The sequence below is a fragment of the Piliocolobus tephrosceles genome, chromosome 1, assembly GCF_002776525.5.
Source record: "Piliocolobus tephrosceles isolate RC106 chromosome 1, ASM277652v3, whole genome shotgun sequence".
Lineage (NCBI taxonomy): Eukaryota > Metazoa > Chordata > Mammalia > Primates > Cercopithecidae > Piliocolobus > Piliocolobus tephrosceles.
In genome coordinates this window covers 182,667,311-182,687,688 of record NC_045434.1, presented here as the reverse complement: position 1 = coordinate 182,687,688, position 20,378 = coordinate 182,667,311, and the positions used below count along the sequence as shown (strand labels likewise).

General features: G+C 46.8%; 2 protein-coding genes across 8 annotated transcripts in view; one reads left to right on the top strand and one right to left on the bottom strand.

Annotated features, from left to right (window-relative positions):
* Positions 1-20,378, top strand: part of PPIE (peptidylprolyl isomerase E) — a 40,169-nt gene that overhangs the window by 2,168 nt on the left and 17,623 nt on the right. For 4 of the 7 annotated variants that reach the window (XM_026455711.1, XM_023221226.2, XM_023221227.2 and 1 more), the window contains exons 3-10: positions 806-849; positions 1,332-1,468; positions 2,632-2,713; positions 3,224-3,324; positions 4,755-4,878; positions 8,125-8,310; positions 12,052-12,194; positions 12,433-15,878. In XM_026455711.1, coding sequence (XP_026311496.1) covers positions 1,361-1,468; positions 2,632-2,713; positions 3,224-3,324; positions 4,755-4,878; positions 8,125-8,310; positions 12,052-12,194; positions 12,433-12,501 — 813 coding nt within the window. In that variant the 5' untranslated portion in view covers positions 806-849; positions 1,332-1,360 and the 3' untranslated portion in view covers positions 12,502-15,878. Of the gene's footprint in view, positions 1-805; positions 850-1,331; positions 1,469-2,631; positions 2,714-3,223; positions 3,325-4,754; positions 4,879-8,124; positions 8,311-12,051; positions 12,195-12,432; positions 15,879-20,378 lie in introns of those variants that run through there. The other 3 variants (XM_023221225.2, XM_026455712.1, XM_026455710.1) reach the window with 2 other exon arrangements.
* BMP8B (bone morphogenetic protein 8b) overlaps positions 16,290-20,378 on the bottom strand; it is a 32,778-nt gene continuing 28,689 nt past the window's right edge. Inside the window, exon 7 of the mRNA XM_026455709.1 lies at positions 16,290-19,682. Within this exon, the coding sequence (XP_026311494.1) occupies positions 19,533-19,682 (150 nt within the window). The 3' untranslated portion in view covers positions 16,290-19,532. The remainder of the gene's footprint in view (positions 19,683-20,378) is intronic.

The window sequence follows — 20,378 nt, the reverse complement described above, 5'->3', positions numbered from 1 at the left end:
TTTTTTTTTTTTTTTTTTTTTTTTTTGGTTGGAGACGGAGTCTTGCTCTGTCACCCAGGCTAAAGTGCTGTGGCGCGATCTCGGTTCACTGCAAGCTCTGCCTCCCGGGTTCACACCATTCTCCTGCCTCAGTCTCCCGAGTAGCTGGGACTATAGGCGCCCGCCACCACACCCGGCTAATTTTTTGTATTTTTTTAGTAGAGATGGGATTTCACCATGTTAGCCAGGATGGTCTCAATCTCCTCTCATCCGTCCGCCTCGGCCTCCCAAAGTGCTGGGATTACAGGCATGAGCCACTGAGCCTGGCCTATATTGGCTTTCTAAGGGCCCTTCTAGTCTCTGAGTTCTATGATTAACATTATTGTGCTTGGTCTTTCTAGTTAGTTCAGCATTTTCCTGAGGATAAAGACTGAGCATCTTTATCAGGTTTTAGTATTCATGCTTTATGCACAGTTGATGCACAAAATGTATATTGGATAGGTAATTGATAGGTCAAATGACCTTATTTTTCTAATTGCGTTGCATGCAAAAGGTTTTGAGTTTGGCTTTGGTAGATTAGTTGAATACTTATTAATTAACAATACAGTTTATTATTCAGCTATGTCCATTAAAAAAACAGAGTTTATTATTGCTTAAAATATTGTATAAGAAGAATCAAAGAATGAGATTTCTTCTTCCTAAATAGTGATTGGATAGAACTTCTGGTGTTTGGATACGGCATGTAACTGACTTTACTTTGTGACCATCCTGTTTCCTCCCACCGCCCCACATAGTAATTACTTGTTTTTGTTTTTCCATTTTGTAGAAAAGCACCGAGGATTTGCTTTTGTTGAATTTGAGTTGGCAGAGGTGAGAGTCTGTGTTACTGGTGTTTAGTCCTTGGTTTGTGATGTTACGGATTAAAAAGGAAGCTTTTCACCATTTGGTTAGGTTGTTGGGCCTTAGGCTGATGCTGCCAGAGAAATCAGAAGTAAATACTGTTCTAAGGAAAGCTTCTCTCACATAATCAGACTGGACTGTGAATAACGTGTCAGACCTTCTGCCAGGCCCTGCCATTCTTGCCCTGCAGAGGAGCTAGCTCCTAAACTCCTGTTCATTGAGCATTCTTGCCTGGCAGTAGTGATTATTTCTTGTGCCTTCAACCAGATGGCAAATTGTTGCACTTCCAGCTCTAAAATCAGCCAGGAAGTGCTCTTTGTTAGAAACACACACAACGTAGGGAAGAAATGTAGAGGTGGCATTTTTCTGGATTTTTGCTACTGAACATGTGTTTAGACACCATAAGCATTTGGCTGCAAGCCTAAACTTGTACCGTTGTCTTTCCTTGGCAGGATGCTGCAGCAGCTATCGACAACATGGTATGACTGGAAATCTTCATTCTAACCAAAGTTGCTTTTTGGTGGTACAGAGGGTCCTTATTCATATATCAGTGTTCTGGACTTCCAAAGTTACAAGATTGCATGGGGAGGTAAAAATTCTCACGTGAAAATATTCACTGTGAATTGATCACTTATAAAATTAGTTCTTACTCAGACTCCTTCCCCATTTAATAATAATGTAAATCTTCATCATCCTTGTTGACCAGTCTCTCACTGGCTGTCCCATGTCTAGGATAATTTGAAAACACAGTGCAAATTGATTGCACAGTTAACTGCATATTTTGCAAAATAGGATTTCATGACCAATTTACAATTGAGAAGAGAAATTTAATTATGGCAGGTGCAAATCACTGATACAAATGATTTGGACATTCTGGAAAGGTCCTTGGGAAAAATGATGATGCTCTTTAGTATTTGTGCCCTCCTTGAGATCCTTTTAGTTTTCATGTCTGATATGAAGTGCAAAGATACACTGTTGATAGAATTTTGTTGGAAAAATAATACTTCAGTGTCTGTTTCCTTCCTTCCTTCTGTCTGTCCGTCCTGAACTCCTGAGTTCTAGCAGTCCTCCCTTCTCAGCTTCCCAATTAGCTGGAATTACAGGTTCAAGCCAACAGGGCTACCTGTTACATTTCTTTCTAACAAGTTACATTTCTTTCTACCGATTAGTGCAGAGTTAATCCTGAATATTAATTGTAAGAAACTTGTTTTTATTATTTTTCGTTTCATCACAGTCATTTCCCTGTCAACCCTTTTTAAATTTTTCACTTTTACCATGAAATCTTCATCACCACTTCAAGTGGATTCACCTTAAGTGAACTTTCCTGGTAACGATTATTTATGGATAATGAAATGTTATTTTATTCCTTGTTCTGTTATCCATTCACCAAACATATTCCTCAACTGTCAGAGATCATTTTTCTTTCATTTCAAAGCTTATCTTGACTTTTGAAGGTGAACTCAGATGCTGGGAAACTGCATTTATTCTTGTAATTTTGGAGTGTTCTGAACCCAGAGTTACTTTTGGTAATACAGGTCTTTGTGTGCTGCTCTGAAAGAAAGGGGTGTGTGTGATGGTTCTAGAATTCCCTGCAACCCACAGGTGGCTTTGGGGTGGGTGCATAGCTTACCGGTAGGGGCCCAAGGATTAAGGGAGCACAAATCATGAGTGTGTCTCAGAAGTAAATGGAAAGCTGGCTGGCCCTCTTTTAATCTAAGAGAGTTTAAGCAGATGGATTTTCAATCTTTTCAGAATGAATCTGAACTTTTTGGACGTACAATTCGTGTCAATTTGGCCAAACCGATGAGAATTAAGGAAGGCTCTTCCAGGCCAGGTGAGTAGGAGCAACTTCCGGATTCCCTGTGATGTTCTGCAGTTTAGCCTTAGTTGCATTTTTTGTCTCTCTTTACTTGGAAGTAGATGCTCAATGCTGCTTCCTGGTAGATAGGAGTAGGTGATGGTTCACATCGGGAAGGGCACGCACCACCTTTATAGAGAAACAAAAAGTGAGTTTGAGTAATTGTTTCTGTTATGAGAGAAATTCCTGCTTGAGCTCATCTTTCCCAGTTTTCTTGATATTCCTTTCCTGGGGTGCTCCATCAAGGTCTGAAACCAGCAAAGGCTATACCATTGCTTTCCGCATAGCTATTTTTCTTAGCCCTCCTGAGAGCTGGACTTCAGGGCCGTCATTCTGGATTGGAATTTTCCTTACCCCTGGGAGTTCTCAGTGGGGAACTGTCTGGCATAGAGGCCACATAGCTCTTCCACTTTGCTGAGCAAAGCAGCTGCTTTTCAGTTCAAGCTGATAGCTTGAATGAACATTTGTTTGATTCTTTCCTTTCAGTTTGGTCAGATGATGACTGGTTGAAGAAGTTTTCTGGGAAGACACTTGAAGAGAATAAAGAGGAAGAAGGGTCAGAGCCTCCCAAAGCAGAGACCCAGGAGGTGAGAATGAAGGCGCCTGCTTCCAGAGGAACTTAAACTTAAAATTTTTTTAAGTTTTAATGGAAATTTGCAAATATATGTATATATGTGTGTGTGTGTGTGTGTGTGTGTATATATATATATATCAAAGCAGAGGGAATGAATAATGAATTCTTAGTACTTTAGTAAAGTCAATATTGAGTGAATTCAAGGGCGAAGATTTGGGTATCTTGTCTATGTTGTGTTCTATGTGATGAGCGTCTCAGCTCTGCTCAGGTATGGATTTGTGATTGTCAGCTGACAGGGAGGAAGCTGAGGTGCTTCCTCTTCACCCCTCCTGATCAGTTCCCCCCTCCTTCACTGAAGAGTTTGCCACGAGGCTCATGGTCTTCCTATTCCTGTGCTACTGGGTAGGGGGAACAGGATAGGGTAGTGGTACCTTCCTTCAACCTATACATGGGTTCTGAGTTCTCCAGCCCTAAGAGAACCTGCCAGGGCACTTCCTCCTGATTCTCAGCTAGGTCTCTGACAGTTGCTTTCTGGGCTTCCCCTCCTCTGGATACCTTGTGAATGTTGTCATTCTTCTGTATTTCTTTCTTGGCTCATGGTTTCTCTCTCTTCTCTCAGCTGAAACAGTAGCAGTCAGTCTCTAATTTTATGCAGCCTCTCTTATGCTGTTGAACTTCATGGTCTCTTTCTAGTCCTGAGCTTCAGATATTTCTGCCTGTAAGTCTCAAGCAGCTTAAGTTTGCCTAAAATGGATTCCCCCGCTTCCCTAATCCTGTCTTCCTGTGTTCTCAATCTTGGCTAATTTGCCACTATTCATCCATACATTGACCCACGCCAGAAATTTTGATGCAAAGCAGAACTCATAAAGTGGCCATCACAGTCGGTGGAGTCCCCCCGGATCATCCTGTATCCTCTGCTTAGTCTTATCTACTTGGAGCACAAAGCAAGGCCCAGCATCCTCCACTGTCTTCTGAGCACTTAGGCCTGAGCAAGAGGGCTGCGCCCTTGCTTCCCTGTAGCCAGCCAGCATAGAGGGAGGAGGTGGTGGTACTTGGATGGATCTGCCTAACTAGAGGACAGTGGGTGGGCTGGAACTGGCATTTGAAGATATTGAGAGTTGTGGATCATGGACCAGAAAAGTGCTGTTTTGTGACTGTGAAGCAAGAGGAGGAAGCAGATGCATCTGAGGGCGAGCATGATAAGATAACACGCCCATGTATGGGCCTCAGGCAGTGCTGAGACCTCTTGTCACTGGGCTTCCAGCTGGGTGCTACGACCGTGGCTCCTGCCTCCTGCAGCCCTGTCAGGGACCAAGGCCTTCCCCGTCAGCACTTGCTCCAGCCTACTCACTGGAATTGTGTTCTGGGTGGGTGTGTAGAATACTCGCACCCCTACTTAGGGGGTGAAGGAGCTCTCTAACTAGCAATTTCTTCTGCACCCAGGGAGAGCCCGCTGCTAAAAAGGCTCGGTCAAATCCTCAGGTGTACATGGACATCAAGATTGGGAACAAGCCGGCCGGCCGCATCCAGATGCTCCTGCGTTCTGATGTCGTGCCCATGACAGCAGGTGAGCAGGATGCTGTGGTCAGAACCGCGGGACGCTGGTGGCTGAGCAGTGAGCCTTTCCCAGGTTCTTGCCGCTTCACTTCTTGTGTCCTTGATAGTGCTTCTGACCTAAGTTGATTTGAGGCATCTGAGATCCTGGGATCTAGTAACAGATGGGTCAGAGCAGGTGTTTTTGAAGCTTTGTAAGTGCTGGCTTACTACTTTTTAATAATCTTTTCTAAAAAATACAAGTAAATAATGTATTCTTTTTTTAAAGAATACCATACACGTATATTCCAATAACATTTAAGACAATAAATTGAAAATTCGTTTTCCCCTCTCTACGTCATCCTGAATTCTAGAAGTAACTAGTGCTTTTATTGAGTATTCTTTGTAACTTATTAAATATTGACTTCTGTTTATTCTCTTTTTAATCTAAATTTTATTATCTAAACATAGAAAGAGTCAATTCAGTTTCACAAAGCTTGTTTTGAAAAAACAGTCATCCCCCAGTGCTGTCCCTATGCCCTGCTGCCAACACCATTTGCTGCTGCTCAGAGGAGCCGATTTCAACTCTTAGGTCTTGATTTTTATTTCCATGTTGATAGATAACAGGTTTATATTTCTACTTCCTGTTTTCCATATTAAACATTGTCTTCTGATTTTCTACTTCAGAGGACAAATAATGAGTTTTTTAAAAACCCCTGCCCCCTCATCTTCCCTGTATAGGTACCATAACTTTGGTTAGGTCCTAAGTTATTTTAACAATGTAAGCATCATGTGATAACTGTCATGCACAGCATTTTGTTATGCCTGGAATTGATAGTTGCCTTGTTTTTGCATAGTTTTCTATGTAATCATTCCTGATTTTCTCCCAGATTCTCCTGCTGGGGGCTTTGCATCCAGGTGTCTGCATCTTGTTAAGGGGAGATGAGGGCAACGCTGAATGCATCAACATTCAGTATATAAACTTTCACATAGTCTCCATTTGTCATTATGTTACCTCAGCCTTCACTATGTGTAGGATGTCCTAGTCCAGAGACCCCCTGCTTTAACCTACCAAAGACTAGACCTCCAGTTGGCTACCAGGTGGGGGAGGGGTGGCCCCCAGCTTCACAGTCAGGGAGAGAATCCCAAAGATTAACCACTTTCTTAAACGGGCTTTCAGCCAAACTTACTGTCTTCAGGATTACCTGCACTCTTTCCTCTGAGCTTTTGGAGTGCAAATTGAGTTGCTTCTCGGCTTTTACCAGCTTAAGATTCAGCTTTCTTGGGTCTGCTATATCATTTGGGACTCATTTATTTTCTAACTTCAGAAATTTTGTTGCTGTTGTCTCTTCTTCCCCGCTTTATAAGTTTATTTTTTGGCTGTTTTAGCCATTTTAAAGTGTACAGTTTGTTAGCAGTAATTTTTCTGTTCAAAATTTTTGACTCACCCTAAACAAAACCACTTATTAAAGATACCTATTAAATAATAACTCCCCATTTTCTCCTCCCCTTACCTTCTGATAACCACTAATCTTTGTCTATGAATTGACCTATCCTAGATTTTTCATGTAAGTGGAATCATACAATAGCTGTCCTTTTTCGCATCTTGCTTATTTGGCGTAGCATAATGGTTTCAAGGTTCATCCACAATATCCACATATAAGTATATGTTTAAATCCCTGTTTTCAATTCTTTTGGATATATATGCCTAGGAGTAGAAATGCTTACTCATATGGTAACTCTATATTTAACTTTTTGAGGAAATGCCAAACTATTTTCCATAGTGGCTGGACCATTTTACGTTTCTACCAGCAATGTATGAGTGTTTCAATTTTTCCACATCTTCTCTTTTTTTTTTTTTTTTGAGACAGTCTCGCACTGTTGCCTGGGCTGGAGTACGGTGGTGCGATATTGGCTCACTGCAACCTCTGCCTCCCGGGTTCAAGCGATTCTCATGCCTTAGCCCCCCGTGTAGCTGGGATTACAGGCGTCTGCCAGCACGCCCAGCCAATTTTTTGTATTTTTAGTAGAGACAAGGTTTCACCATGTTGGCCAGGCTGGTCTCAAACTTCTGACCTCGTGATTCGCCCGCCTTGGCCTCCCATAATGCTGGGATTACAGGCGTGAGCCACCACGCCTGGCCCACATCTCCACAGGTGTGAAATGATATCTCATTGTGGTTTTTATTTTTATTCCCTACTGACTAATGATGTTGAACATCTTTTCATGTGCTTTTTGGCCATTTATATATGTTCTTTGGAGAAATGTCTCTTCACATCTTTGGCTTATATATTAACTGGATTGTTTGTTTTGTTTTTTTAAGAGACAGGATCTTGCTCTGTCTCCCAGGCTGGAGTGCAGTGGTGAGATCATGGCTTACTGTAGCTTTGAACTGTTGACCTCTAGTGATCCTCCTGCCTTGACCTCCCAAAGCACTGGGATTACACCTTACCTGGCCATTTTGTTGTTGAATTATAGGAGTTCATTATATATTCTGGATATTAAACCCATATTAAATATGATGCAAATCAGCATTCTCCTGTTCTGTAGGTTGCTTTGCCCTCTGTTGGTACAGTTTTTTGATGCACATCTTAAATTTTAATTGACATCTAATTATTTTTTTCTTTTACCTGTGCTTTTGGTGTGACATTTAAGAAACCATTGCCAAATCCAGAGTCATGAAGATTTGCCCCTATGTTTTCTTCTAAAATCCTTTGGTTTTTCTTTTAAAAAATCAGTTTCCTACCAATTTAGTGTGGTTTTGGAAGAGAAGAGAGCTAGAACATGTATATTCAATCCCCTTTCATCAGAATCTCTTATAGTCCTGGCTGGGTGTGGTGGCTCACACCTGTAATCCCAGCACGTTGGGAGGCCAAGGCGGGCGGATCATCTGAGGTAGGAGTTCCAGACCAGCTTGGCCAACATAGTGAAACCCCATCTCTACTAAAAATACAACGTTAGCCGGGTGTATAGCGCGTGCCTGTAGTCCCAGCTACTCGAGAGGCTGAGGCAGGGGAATGACTTGAACCCAGGAGGTAGAGGTTGCAATGAATTGAGATTGTGCCATTGCACTCCAGCCTGGGCGATAAGAATGAAACTCCATCTCAAAGAAAAAGAATCCCTTATAGTCCTTACAAGGTTAGTATCACAAAGGTTTATAATGAGTATCTCTTATTTTAAAACAAAAATACGAACATTAAACAGAAGTTTTTTCAAAGCTTTGTTTGTTTTATTTTGCTCTATTTTTTAACCCCAGTGCTTTTTCCTTTCTCAATTCTAGAGAATTTCCGTTGCCTGTGCACCCATGAAAAGGGCTTTGGCTTTAAGGGAAGCAGCTTCCACCGCATCATCCCCCAGTTCATGTGCCAGGGCGGTGATTTCACAAACCACAACGGTACTGGGGGCAAGTCCATCTATGGGAAGAAGTTCGATGATGAAAACTTTATCCTCAAGCACACAGGACCAGGTGGGAGCCAGCTGGCATGTGGTGATGAGGGAGGCTTAGCAAGGGTGGGATGGCCAGGCAGGATGAAAAGACAGGTTGTGGTTCTGGCTGACAGAACTAAGAGTCTGGAGGAGACCCAGCCACCAGACGCAGGAGAACCATGCAGCCTTGCTAGGGTGGAGTTGGCTTGCTTATATTCAGCTATTGTCCATCCCCCAACCGTGTCCACACTTCCCATTATCCCAGCTTGGATTCTGTGGTCTGCCGTTGCAAGTCCGTATGCCCTCAGCCCCACTGCTCTCCCTGCCCCTGCCATCAGATTTACTTAGTAAAAGCTCGGAGGTTAGTCCCCCAGCAACTAGAGAAAAAACACAGAATTGTACCGAACGATCCCACTTGAAATTTATAACTATAGTTCTTAAGGGGGCCCTTGCCAACCTGAGCAGATTTTCCTACTTGATGCTCAGTCCCAGCCAGAGATGATGTGTCCATGCCTGTCTTCACTTCTGAAGCCCTCATATCATCACCTTCCCGCCTCATCTAGTGCTTCGCCTCCTGTATCTTTCATGCATGCTCTTTCTTCCAATTACAGGGGACGAGCTATCTCTCGTAGGCCAGCCCCTCCACCTGTGGACTGGATCCCATCCCTCTCCTCTACTTAGGAACATGGCTTCTAAAGTTGTCCCCTTCTTGTAATCCATTTCCCCTGCTCTGCGAGATCAGTCCATTAGCAAGAAAGCATGCAGTTATCAACCTTTAAAAAAATCTTCATCCGGTTGCCGGGTGCGGTGGCTCATGCCTGTGATACCAGCATTTTGGGAGGCAGAGGCAGGCAGATCACCTGAGGTCAGGAGTTGGAGACGAGCCTGACTGACGTGGAGAAACCCCGTCTCTACTAAAAATACAAAATTAGCTGGGCATGGTGGCGCATGCCTGTAATCCCAGCTACTTGGAAGGCTGAGGCAGGAGAATCACTTGAATCCGGGAAGCGGAGGTTGCGATGAGCCAAGATGGTGCCATTGCACTCCAGCCTAGGCAACAAGAGCGAAACTCCATCTCAAAAAAAAAAAAAAAATCTTCATCCTAGTACTCTTGTTCCCTCTCCAGCTATCACCCATGCCTCTGCTCCCCCATCTTTTTTCAAGAAGTAAAAGCATAACTTCTTGAAAGCATGGTACGGACTTGCTGCCTTCGCGTTTTCTCTAATCCCTTCTAGCCAGACTTCTAGTCCCATCTCGCCATTGAAACCACTCTTCAAAGATACTAGTATCCAGTTCTTGGCGATCATCTTATCCCACCTCCCAGATGTTATCCCACCTCCCAGGAGCATTTCATACTACAGGTTGAATGTCCCTTTCTTGAAATGCTTGGGACCAGAAGTATTTTGTATTTTGAAATATTTGCATTATACTTACCAGTTGAGCATCCCAGATTGGAATATCTCAAATCTGAAATGCTCACTGGAGCTCACTGGATTTTCACATTTGGGATGCTCAGCCTGTACTAACTCTGTGCTCCTTGACTCCTTCACTTGGCTGGCAGGACTCCTGCCTCTTCTTGTCTCCTTTTTCCTAGATGGCTGCTTTGTCTGTCTTTGCTGTCTCCTTCTTTTCCTGACCCCTAAACACTGAAGTGGCTCAGAGCCCATTCTTTTGTTCTCCAGAAGCCTGTTACCCTGTGCTCCCTTTTTCTAACTGGTGGTTTGTAGAACCCCTGTTTACTATACTGAACCGACATGTGTAGGTGATATAGCCCACTGACACACATCATTATTTTGAAACTCAATATTAATCTGTAACTATAATAGGGAAGAACATCAGAGGAAATAAATGAATTTGCATAATAATCGAATGTGTTTCCAGATGTACATGCTTAAGCACAGCTGTGTCAGAACACAAAGTGAATTATTCAGGCGTCTGCACCTGTACTCAAATGCAGCAGTTAGAAGTGCAGACGGGAGTGTCAACTGGCAACTTGGATACCACTAGCAGTGATGCTATTGGTGATACGGCTTTGTGAAATGGTAGATAAAGTTGATTAGATTCCAAAGTAAAGAATAATCTGTTTATTTACATAGTAGTTACATTCCTAGAAGATTCCATGCAAAACCAAAAGAACTCCAAAACTTTGGGCTTATATGTATAATGGAATTATGTTTTAGGTGCAGATAACTATAAACACGTTTTTTACCTATGCCGATATCTGACGGGATATTCGTTGTTTTGTTGTTGTTTGGTTTTTGTTTTTTTGAGACAGGACCTCTCTCTCTGTTGCTGAGGCTGGAGTGCAAGTGGTGCAGGACGGCTCACTGCAGCCTCAGCCTCTCCAGCTCAAGCAGTCCTCCTGCCTAAGCCTCCCAAACAGCTGGGATTACAGGTGCACGCCATCCATAACGCCCGGCTAATTTTTAAGTTTTTTGTAGAGATGGGGTTTCATTATATTGCTCAGGCTAGTCTGGAACTCTTAGCTTCAAGTGATCCTCCCACTTCAGCCTCCCAAAGTGCTGAGATTACAGGCATTGGCACTGCGCCCAACCTCTAGCAGGATGTTTGAAAGACCAAGAGAATATGAGACAATTCATTGTGCCAGACATTGCAGAACATCTAGCATTCCAGGCCCCCACCTGCTAAATGCCAGTAGCACCCCCACAACGTTTCAGACAGTCAAAAACACTTTCAAGCCAGGCATGGTAGCTCATGTCTGTAATCCCAACACTTTGGGAGTCTGAAGTGGCAGCCCAAAGCCAGACGATCACGTGAGTTCAGGAGTTCGAGTCCAACCTGGGCAACATAGTGAGACCCCTGTCTCTACCAAAAAAAGAATTAAAAAATTATCCAGGTGTGGTGGTGCACGCCTGTAGTCTCAGCTGCTTGGGAGCTGAGGTGAGAGGATTGCTTGCGCCCCAGAGATTGAGGATGCAGTGAGCTGCGATTGCACCACTGCACTCCAGCCTGGGTGACAGAGTGATCCTCATCTCAAAAAAAATAAATTCAGATTTCCAAAGGTTTCCTAGGGACAGGACACCAACCCCACTGAGAAGCAGTGCCCTAGGCAGTCACACCTGGTCCCAGAGCTTTCAGCAGTATCTCTGAGTTAAGCTTGTGCACATTGCTGTCTGTATGCTGATGGCTCCCTGAGCTCCAGACTCTTGTCCAACTGTCTTTACTGGATATCTGGGAGCATCTCACACTTCACACGTCTAAAACAGCTCTTGGCCTTCTCCCGTAAACTCTTCCTCCCCCTCTTCTCTGTTTCAATAAATGATTCCACCATCCGCCTAACCGCTTGATCAGAAACTTAGGAGTCATTGTGGACACACACACACATACATGTACACGGACACACACATATATATGTACATTCTCTTATGCGACAAATGTCCATGTTACCAGGCCTCACTGTGTCATAGCTGTCATTTTGAATGGCTCTTTTCCACTCATTGTGAGCTCCACCAGAGCTTGGACTATGTTCAGCTCGTCAGTGTTCCCAGGGCTTAACAGGGACCTGGTTGCCACGTAGATACTTAATTGTTAAATAAATGAATTAATGAATGAACAGACCAGTGTAAAGTGATTGAAACACCTCATTCACCATTTCACTGACTATTAACTGAATCAAAGATAAGGTGGCCACATTTGCATGTGGTGTGTGCATCCTGGAGTCTGAGCCTGCCTGACTGAAGGGCTGTCGACAGCCTGCACAGACGTCCGTTAAGGGCTGGTAGCCAGGGTTAGGGGAGCTGATGGTTGTTCTGTCCCCCAGGTCTACTCTCCATGGCCAACTCTGGCCCAAACACCAATGGCTCCCAGTTCTTCCTGACATGTGACAAGACAGACTGGCTGGATGGCAAGCACGTGGTGTTTGGAGAGGTCACCGAAGGCCTAGATGTCTTGCGGCAAATTGAGGTATGTGGCCAGGAATGGGCCTCCTCCTCACCCAGGCCCTTGGAGCACAGCCCTGTGGGAAGGCTGGAAAGGCTCTGTGGCCTCAGAGAGATGGCCAGGGGCTGTGTCCAGGGGGAGGGGCTGCTGCTGCCCAGGTTCTGAGGTGGAAGTGGGCAAATGGGCAGGCAGAGGTTTACGGTATCCTGAAACCACTGTTAGTCTCCAGCCTTACTCCCTCACTTCTGTTCTGCCCACAAAGGCCCAGGGCAGCAAGGACGGGAAGCCAAAGCAGAAGGTGATCATCGCCGACTGTGGGGAGTACGTGTGAGGCGGCACTCTCTGCTTCCCCCTCCGCTCTTGCCCCTGCACATCCAGGAAGGAGCTGCCAGCCTCAGAGGAGGCAGCACCGAGGGTGCCTGTTTGAAGCAAGCAGCATTTGGTGTATGAGCCCTTCCTCAGGGTCCGCTTGGAGCAGCTCCTCTGCAGGCACAGCCTGGACTATTCCCAAGCGTGGCTGTGGGCCCAGGAGCCAGTGCAGGTGCTCCCCTCCACCATGGGCAGGCTGTGCAAAAAGCCATTGGCTTTTCTCAGCATTTGCTGCTGGGCCTGTCCTGGGACTACCAGTGTGGCTCTTAGGTGTTTTCTTTGCTAAAATAAACCCTTGTTCTTATGCTGCTGCCTCCTGCTAGTTTTTGGGAGTTGTCAGAGATAGTGTCTGTGGCTAAGCTGGACCTCTGAGGCAGGCTGGTGAGGGTGAGTGGGGAGAGCAGAGTATCTTTCCACAGCTTTCATTTCCTCCCTTGGGTTTATCCCCTTAGATGTCAGGTGATGTATCTTCACACCAGGCATCCATGTCAGGGCAACGGAAATTAAAGGCTGTGGAAGGTTCGGTCTTCTGCTGCCTCTGCTCCTAAACCCAGCTGCCAGTCTTACAGCCAGCAAGTATACTCTCAGTGGTTCACTTGTTTATTTGTTCACTTTCGCCCTACAGATTTAAAAAAATGAAATTTGTATAACTCAAAGTGCCTTCTCTGTGCCAAGTACTATGCCTATTTGTCAGGAGACATAAGGCCAACAAACTACATGTGCCTAATCCAGCCCACTGCCTGTTTTTATGAATCAGGTTTTATTGGAACACAGCCACATCCATTTGTTTACTTACTGTCCATGGTGGTTTCTCACTGCATTGTCAAAGTTGAGTAGTAGACACAATACAGGCTATGGTCCCTGTATTAGGGTTTTCTAGAGAAGCAGAACCAATAGGATGTGTACATATGTAGAGAGAGAGATTTATTTTAAGGAACTGGCTCAGGCAGTTGTGGGAGCTGGCAGATCTGGAATCTGCACAACAGGCCAGCAGGCTGGAGACTCAGGAAAAAAACTGATGTTGCAGTTCAAGTCTGAGGCAGTTTGGAAGCAGAATTCTTCCTCCAGTGATCTCAGTCTTTTTTCTCTTAAGAATTTCAACTGATTGGATGAGGCCTACTCACATTATGGAGGGTAATCTGCTTTACTCTCTACTGACTTAAATATGAATCCATCTAAAAAGTAGGCCAGGCAACTATTGGGAGGCTGAGGCAGGAGGCTCACTTGAGCCCAGGAGTTCAAGACCAGCCTGGGCAATGTAGTGAGACCCGCCATCTCTAGGGGGGGAAAAAAAAGCCAGGTATGGTGGTGCATGCCTATAGTCCCAGCTACTCAGAAGGCTGAGGTGAGAGGATCACTTGAACCTGGGAGGTTGAGGCTGCAGTCAGCCATGGTCATGCCACTGTACTCCAGCCTGGGTGACAAGAGTGAGACCCTGTCTCGAAAAAAAGAAACCATCATCACAGCAACATCTAGACTAGTGTTTGACTAAAAACTGGATACCATGGCCTAGTCAAATTGACACACAAAATAGACCATCACAGTCCCAAGGCCTAAAATTCTATCTGAGCCTTTACAAAACAGGATTGCTGGCCACTGAAGAGAACAAATGGTCCCACCCGCTGCTGAGCTCACAGTCTGGCTCTCCTGTGTGCAGCCACTTCTTGGAGCTGGCCTCTCTCCATTCCCCCTCCAGGTGCTGGTCAGCCAGGCGCTTGTAAAGAATCTCATCTGCTGAAGGCTCTTAGCAGGGACTGAGCCCTGTAGCTGCTGGACACCTCCTGTGGGTTGGGTCACTCAGACCATTCAGAATCCACTGAGCTGAGCTTTTGCATCTTGGATTGAGATCTGAATGAGTGGAGAGGCAGGAGAGGCCCCATGGTCCTCATGACCCTAGGATAGCTCCTGCTGAGGGATGTTGGCATTCTGGCCCTAACTCTGGCTCCCATGTGCCGACTGGACTTTCTGAGCTCCAGCTGCTACAGTTGGCTGAGTTTCAGGCTCCACGTAGCTGGGATGTGCCACATGGTTACCCCTCACCCCTATGGAGCTTCCAAAAGAGACCGTCCCTCAAAGCACAGCTCCTTCTCAGTACAAATTATGGCCATCAGAGGTCAGTCACAGGTGTTAGGCAGGCATCTATGAAGCTGAGGATGATAGCACTGACTTCAGTGCTTGGATGAGAACCAAGAGAGTATGTGTAGAAAAAGCACAGCCAGCCTCCCATAAAAGGACAGACTCCTGTGACAACTTTGTCGCTCTGTTCCTCCCTGATATTCTGGGGAGGTGGAGGCCAGTGGGCAGTTCTGAAAGCTCAGCAGGTTTGGAGCCATTGGGTGTGGACTTCTCTCAGTGCTCCACCTGGGTGCCCACAGATGTTATTCAATGCACACTGGAACCCTGCACAGGTAAACTGAGGCTTTAGTGGCCTGACTGCCAAAGGTCACACAGGATGGTTTGGCAGAGCTGGGATTAGAAGCCCAGCCTGTCTCTCTTCAGTAGTAATGGAGTCCTGGGTGCCTTACTAGGCTTTAGCTTCAATCTGTGGCAGGCAGAGTCCACAGTCCTGGGGAGTGACACCGTCAAGGTTCCCATGATTGGCCAGGACCTTTGTGGAGAGACACAGGAGACAAGACCCTGTTCTTCCAGGCCGGGAGGGGAGCCCCAGAGCCGGGCAGCGGAATGCCCCACAGCCTGACCACCTGCTTCGGATACACACCATGCAGCAGCTGCCCCTGGCTGCCTCGAGAAAACTGACCTCTCTGGGAAGTGGACCCAGTGGCTCTGTGGGCGCCCTTTCCTGTAGCCTGGAGAGCAAAGCGGCTTTCCCTGGCACTGTGTGGCTCCTGTCCCAACTGGCCTCCCCATTCCACATTCCCATTGCTGGACCAGCACCAGGACTGGGCACAGGGCTTCCTTTTGCTGATTCATTTCCCCACTAACTCATTCAGAGTTGAGCCCCATCTGAGTCCCCACATGCTGGCCCTGAAACAGTTGCAAAAACCGAAACCAGGGATGGCAGGCCCAGGAGGAGTGCTGTGGCTGTTGGAGTTTCCTCTCTTACAGCGTGACAGCCACCTCCAGGTGCTCCCAGCATCTGTTGCAGTCATGGCAGCCTCATACCTTCTTCAACCTCTGAAGAAGGAATTATGGAACCAACTTTTTATTGTTGAAAATGGAGTCTTGTAGAGTTCATTGATGGGAAACTAAAGTGGAAAAAGCACATCACAAAGAAACTTACACATAGTACAGTTTTGTAAAAATATCTGTTATATGTAAGCATAGGTATTTGTATATCTTAAGAAAAAAAGCCTAGAAATAAAGTTACCAAAATATTAATAGTGTGTTTATCTGACTTGTGGGACTACGGTAATTTGAATTGTATTTTATTTTTTATATATCCCACTTTCCTCCAAAACTGCATTTTTTTTTGAGAAGTGAAAGATATTTTTGAAAAAGGGGGTCAAGTGCCCATCCAGGGTTCCTTTCAAAAAGGGGGTCAAGCACTTGACCTGGATGGGCAGTCCCCCCATGCAGATTGCCACCCAAGACACCTGGTGGATACAGACCTCTCTCAGCAGGACGTGGGATCCCAGTGTCTGGGAACACAGGAGCAGAGTTTCACATCTACTGCCACAAGTGACACTTGCTAGGCCTTTAAAGGCTATAAGAATACAAGTCCTGCCCTCTGAGGGATGCCATGTGTAGATGGTTTAGGAAAAAGCACAGCTCTGAAATAAATACATCACCTGCAGAACACATTTTGGTTTAATGGACGACATAGAAGTGGCTCAAAAATAAGCAAATTCATTTGTAATAATACCAGCAGGTACCTATTGTTAAGCATTTATATGTCAGACATCCTAAAGATTTATGTACATATTTTTAATCTTTATAATAACTTTGGGAGGGAAGAACCAATATCATACTCTACAAAGGTGGAAGCAGAACCAGGATTCAAATCTTATTTGGCACCAAAAATCTACCTCTTGCTACACTGCCTCTATTCCTGTTTCTTTGGACCTTTTCCAGAACATGTTACTTCCCTGCCTCAGTTAGAAGTTAGTGACTACGAATCCCCTGCTGACTTGGCCTCAAGGCCAGTATTGCACTGCAAGGACCAAGACTGCTGGGCGTTCCTCCTTCGCCTGTTGTGTGTGTCCTCTCTTCCTGTCAACTGTCATTGATTTCTCATTGCTGTCAGTAGATCTGAAATGACCACCACTGTCATCCTTCCAACCCTCATCTGGTGCAACAGGCCATGCCCTAAGCAAAGAAAAGGGAAATGGCGGTATCTGTGCTGCCGGCCTGGGCCACCTGCTGCAAATGCACATGCTTGGCTCACAAACAGATAACTCAAGGATTAAACTCATGGGGTTTGTGTTCATTCACAATCGTTTCATTGCTCAAGGGATTTTTCTATTTTATTTCATTTGGTGACTATCTGAATGACAAAGTTGCTGAAAGTCTGATGGCCAACTAGGTAGACAAAGCCTTATGTTTTTCCATTGTTCTGTATGAACCAGGAGGATCACAGCTCCTGTTGGTTCCTGCTGTGCACAGCTTGATTAATGGGTAAGGTGTATTCCATATCTACAAACCTTCAGGTAGTTTACAGACATTCTTGGTGCACACCTAACTATGCCAGATCATTGGCTGGGCACTAAAAATACAGGTGGAGTAAAAAATTACTTGTCAAAATAACTGGCTAATTTAAAATTTACAATTGCCTAGAAGACCATCTTTGATGTTAAGAAGGAACTGTTAAGTAAATACTAGGATAGCAAACAGGTTTCATAATTTCGTTTTGTTGAGACAACAGTTCTGCTCTTGTCGCCCAGGCTGAAATGCAATGGTGTGATCTCCGCTTATTGCAACCTCCACCTCCCAGAATCAAGCAATTCTGCCTTAGCCTCCTGAGTAGCTGGGATTACAGGCATGCACCACCATGCCCAGGTAATCTTGTATTTTTAGTACAGACGGGGTTTCACTGTGTTGGCCAGGATGGTCTTGAACTCCTGACTTCAGGTGATCTGCCCGTCTTGGCCTCCCAAAGTGCTGGGATTACAGGCGTGAGCCACCGTGCCTGGCCAGGTTCCATGTTATGTGCCAACTCTGCTTCGTGACAGCCGCCGGTGCCCCACATTCAGGGTTATGAGGCTGCTTCTGGCTCACTGTGAGGAGTTGGTAGACAGATTCTTTGGCTGAAGGTTTTTTGGAAATCAAAAAGTGCAGATAGAAAATGGAGGCCCCGATAAGGAAGCCACCTACAAGGCAGGTCTCCTCACATCCAGGCCAGAGCTGAGATCCCTGTGCTGATAGGGAACTCACCAACTTCCAGACAGCCTGGGGCCGCCCTTTGCATACATGGGAAGGCCTCTTCCTCTGTGCTTGCACACGGAGGCCCTCCCTGGTCCAGGTGGAGGGGCTGCTGTCCTGCAGCGTGGCCCCAGCCTCCACCCCTGCTGCCAGATCAGCTCTCCCCAGGCCCCTCTCTGGGGGTGCAGCATGTGAACTCCAGAGAGGCGCATCCTTGGGCACATGGGGAGGTGGAGCCACCCCACTGGGCCGTGCCTGTGGGTGGAGCAGACCCAGGATCTGCTTTTAATGACACGGTTTGGGCAGCTGGACTCTGTCTATTCCAGCAGGTAAATTACAGGCTTAGCAAGTCAGAAATCAAATAAACACTCCAACTCCCAGTGGCTGCTCCAAGGAGGACAGCGGTTTCCGGGAACAACAGAGGCTGAGACAAACCTCCCCACCCAACTCAGCCTAATTACTGCCTGTCACTCCCTGGGACAGGGACCTTTTCTTTGACTCACAGGCCCAAGACACAGGACAGTGCTGGTGGGCACCCAGGGTGACACTGACTTTGGTAACCAGCCTGTTTTTGATAGCCCCTGGCCTTTCCCCAGACCTGGCCACAGGCTGCCCATGTTGCCGATACATGCTCGGCGAGGATGGACTGCTCCTCAGCATGGCAGAAGATAACAACCAGGTTTCACTTTACATCGTATCTGTTGGCAGTGGCTGTGCTGACCATTTGAAAATTCCATTCAGATTTGGAAGAAAAACATTCCAGATTGATATTGATGTCTGCCATGCAGAGGAAAGGGAAATGATGGCATCTGTGCTGTGCATTGTCATCCTGGGCCACCCAATGCAACCTCATGCTTGCTTAGCAAAGGGAAAACTCCACAGAGCTGAGCTCCTGATGGGGCAACATGGTGGCAGATAGATGGGTCAATTGGAAGCCCCAAGATTTTTCTGTTTCTCTGAAACAAAATGTCCATGCACTTATATGGCTTTCCTAGATGGCAGAGGCAGATGCAAAGCAGGAAGACAAGGGAAGATAAATGCCATTGGCTTTTCTGTTCACTCAGAAAAAAAAAGCTGTTCACTCAGCTTTTTCTTGAGTTGACTCCACATGCCTACCTGTGGCCAGTGGATCAGTGCTTCAGATCTATGAATATACAATACTTTAGGGGATGTCCAGTTTTAAACCCAGCCTTGCACCTCGGAGGGGCAGGCAATGGGGAGCCAACCAGACCCTGACTACACATACCACACCCTGTGATGGATGGTGAAGAGCTCAAGGTGGCCAACAGTGGGCTCCAGGTGCCTCCCAGGTCATTCCACATCTGTCTCACGACCTGGGCCAGTAAGGGGCATGGATAGGACCTCAGACAGGACTTCTGTGCCAACCCTGAAGAACCGGCCAGGACATGCCTTCGGGGGAGGGGTTTGGGTAGAACACTGCCTGATGATTGAGACCACCTGCGCTGTAGACAGGACAGTCACACAAACGCCTGGCAGGGCAAGGGGAGCATAGGAGCCTGGCATGAAGGAGAAAGGGTCATGGACATGATTGTGAGGGTCCTCCCTGGCAATGCCCCGGCCTGGGGTCTGGCTGGGTTTGAGGGTTTCCTGCTTCTGAGGGGCCCGATCCAGATGAGAAGGGCGGCTGCAGCAGGACCGGGCAGGCGGGTGGGCTCAGTGGCAGCCGCAGGCCTTGACCACCATGTTGCGGTGCTTCCGCAGGATGACGTTGTTGCTGCTGTCATAGTAAAGCACAGAGGTGGCGCTGAGCTTGGTGGGCGCACAGCATGCCTTGGGGACTGCGTCTGGTGTCATCAGGTGCACCTGGCCAGGGAGGGGGCACAGGCAGGGCCATGAGCCCAGTGACCTCCTCCAAGGACCCACCCAGTCCTGCCCCAGCTCCACCTTCTCCCTGCCCTGGCCATCTCCAGGCCACATGGGAGCAGCACAATAATCATAACTATTAATAGGAATAAGAGCAGCCCTCAGGGCTCCAGGAGTGGGAGCCATGGTGACCTGCAGCGCCCAGGGAGGGACACATGGCAGGGGGTGTGGAGCAGGTGGGCAGGGCACTAATGAGGGGCCTGGAGTCCCAGGCCAAGGGCTGACTTCCTCCTGGGGATAATGGGAAGGAGAACCGCATGGCCAGGTTTTTGCCTTAGTGAGGTCCCAGAGGGGTGAGCCTGGAAGGACCACTTTCTTCTTTTGGTCTTCCGACACCCAGAGGCTCTGCCTCCCACATCCTGGCCTTCCTTCCCAGGCTCTGGGAGGCCAGGCCTCAGCCCCTCTCCTGTGCTGCTCCTTCTCCCAGAGGACTGCATCCGCCCTCAGCACTTCAAGGTCCTGCATGTGCCCGCGCCTCTCCACTCCCTGGGCTCACTCGGACCTCTCTTCTGAACTCCAGACTTGGGGATCCTGCTCCCCTCCCCACTTCTGCACTTGGGGTCTAATGGGACCTCAGCGGAACACAGAATTCCTCCTGCCCTGACATCATAGTCCCCGCCTGGGAGGCCTCCTGGA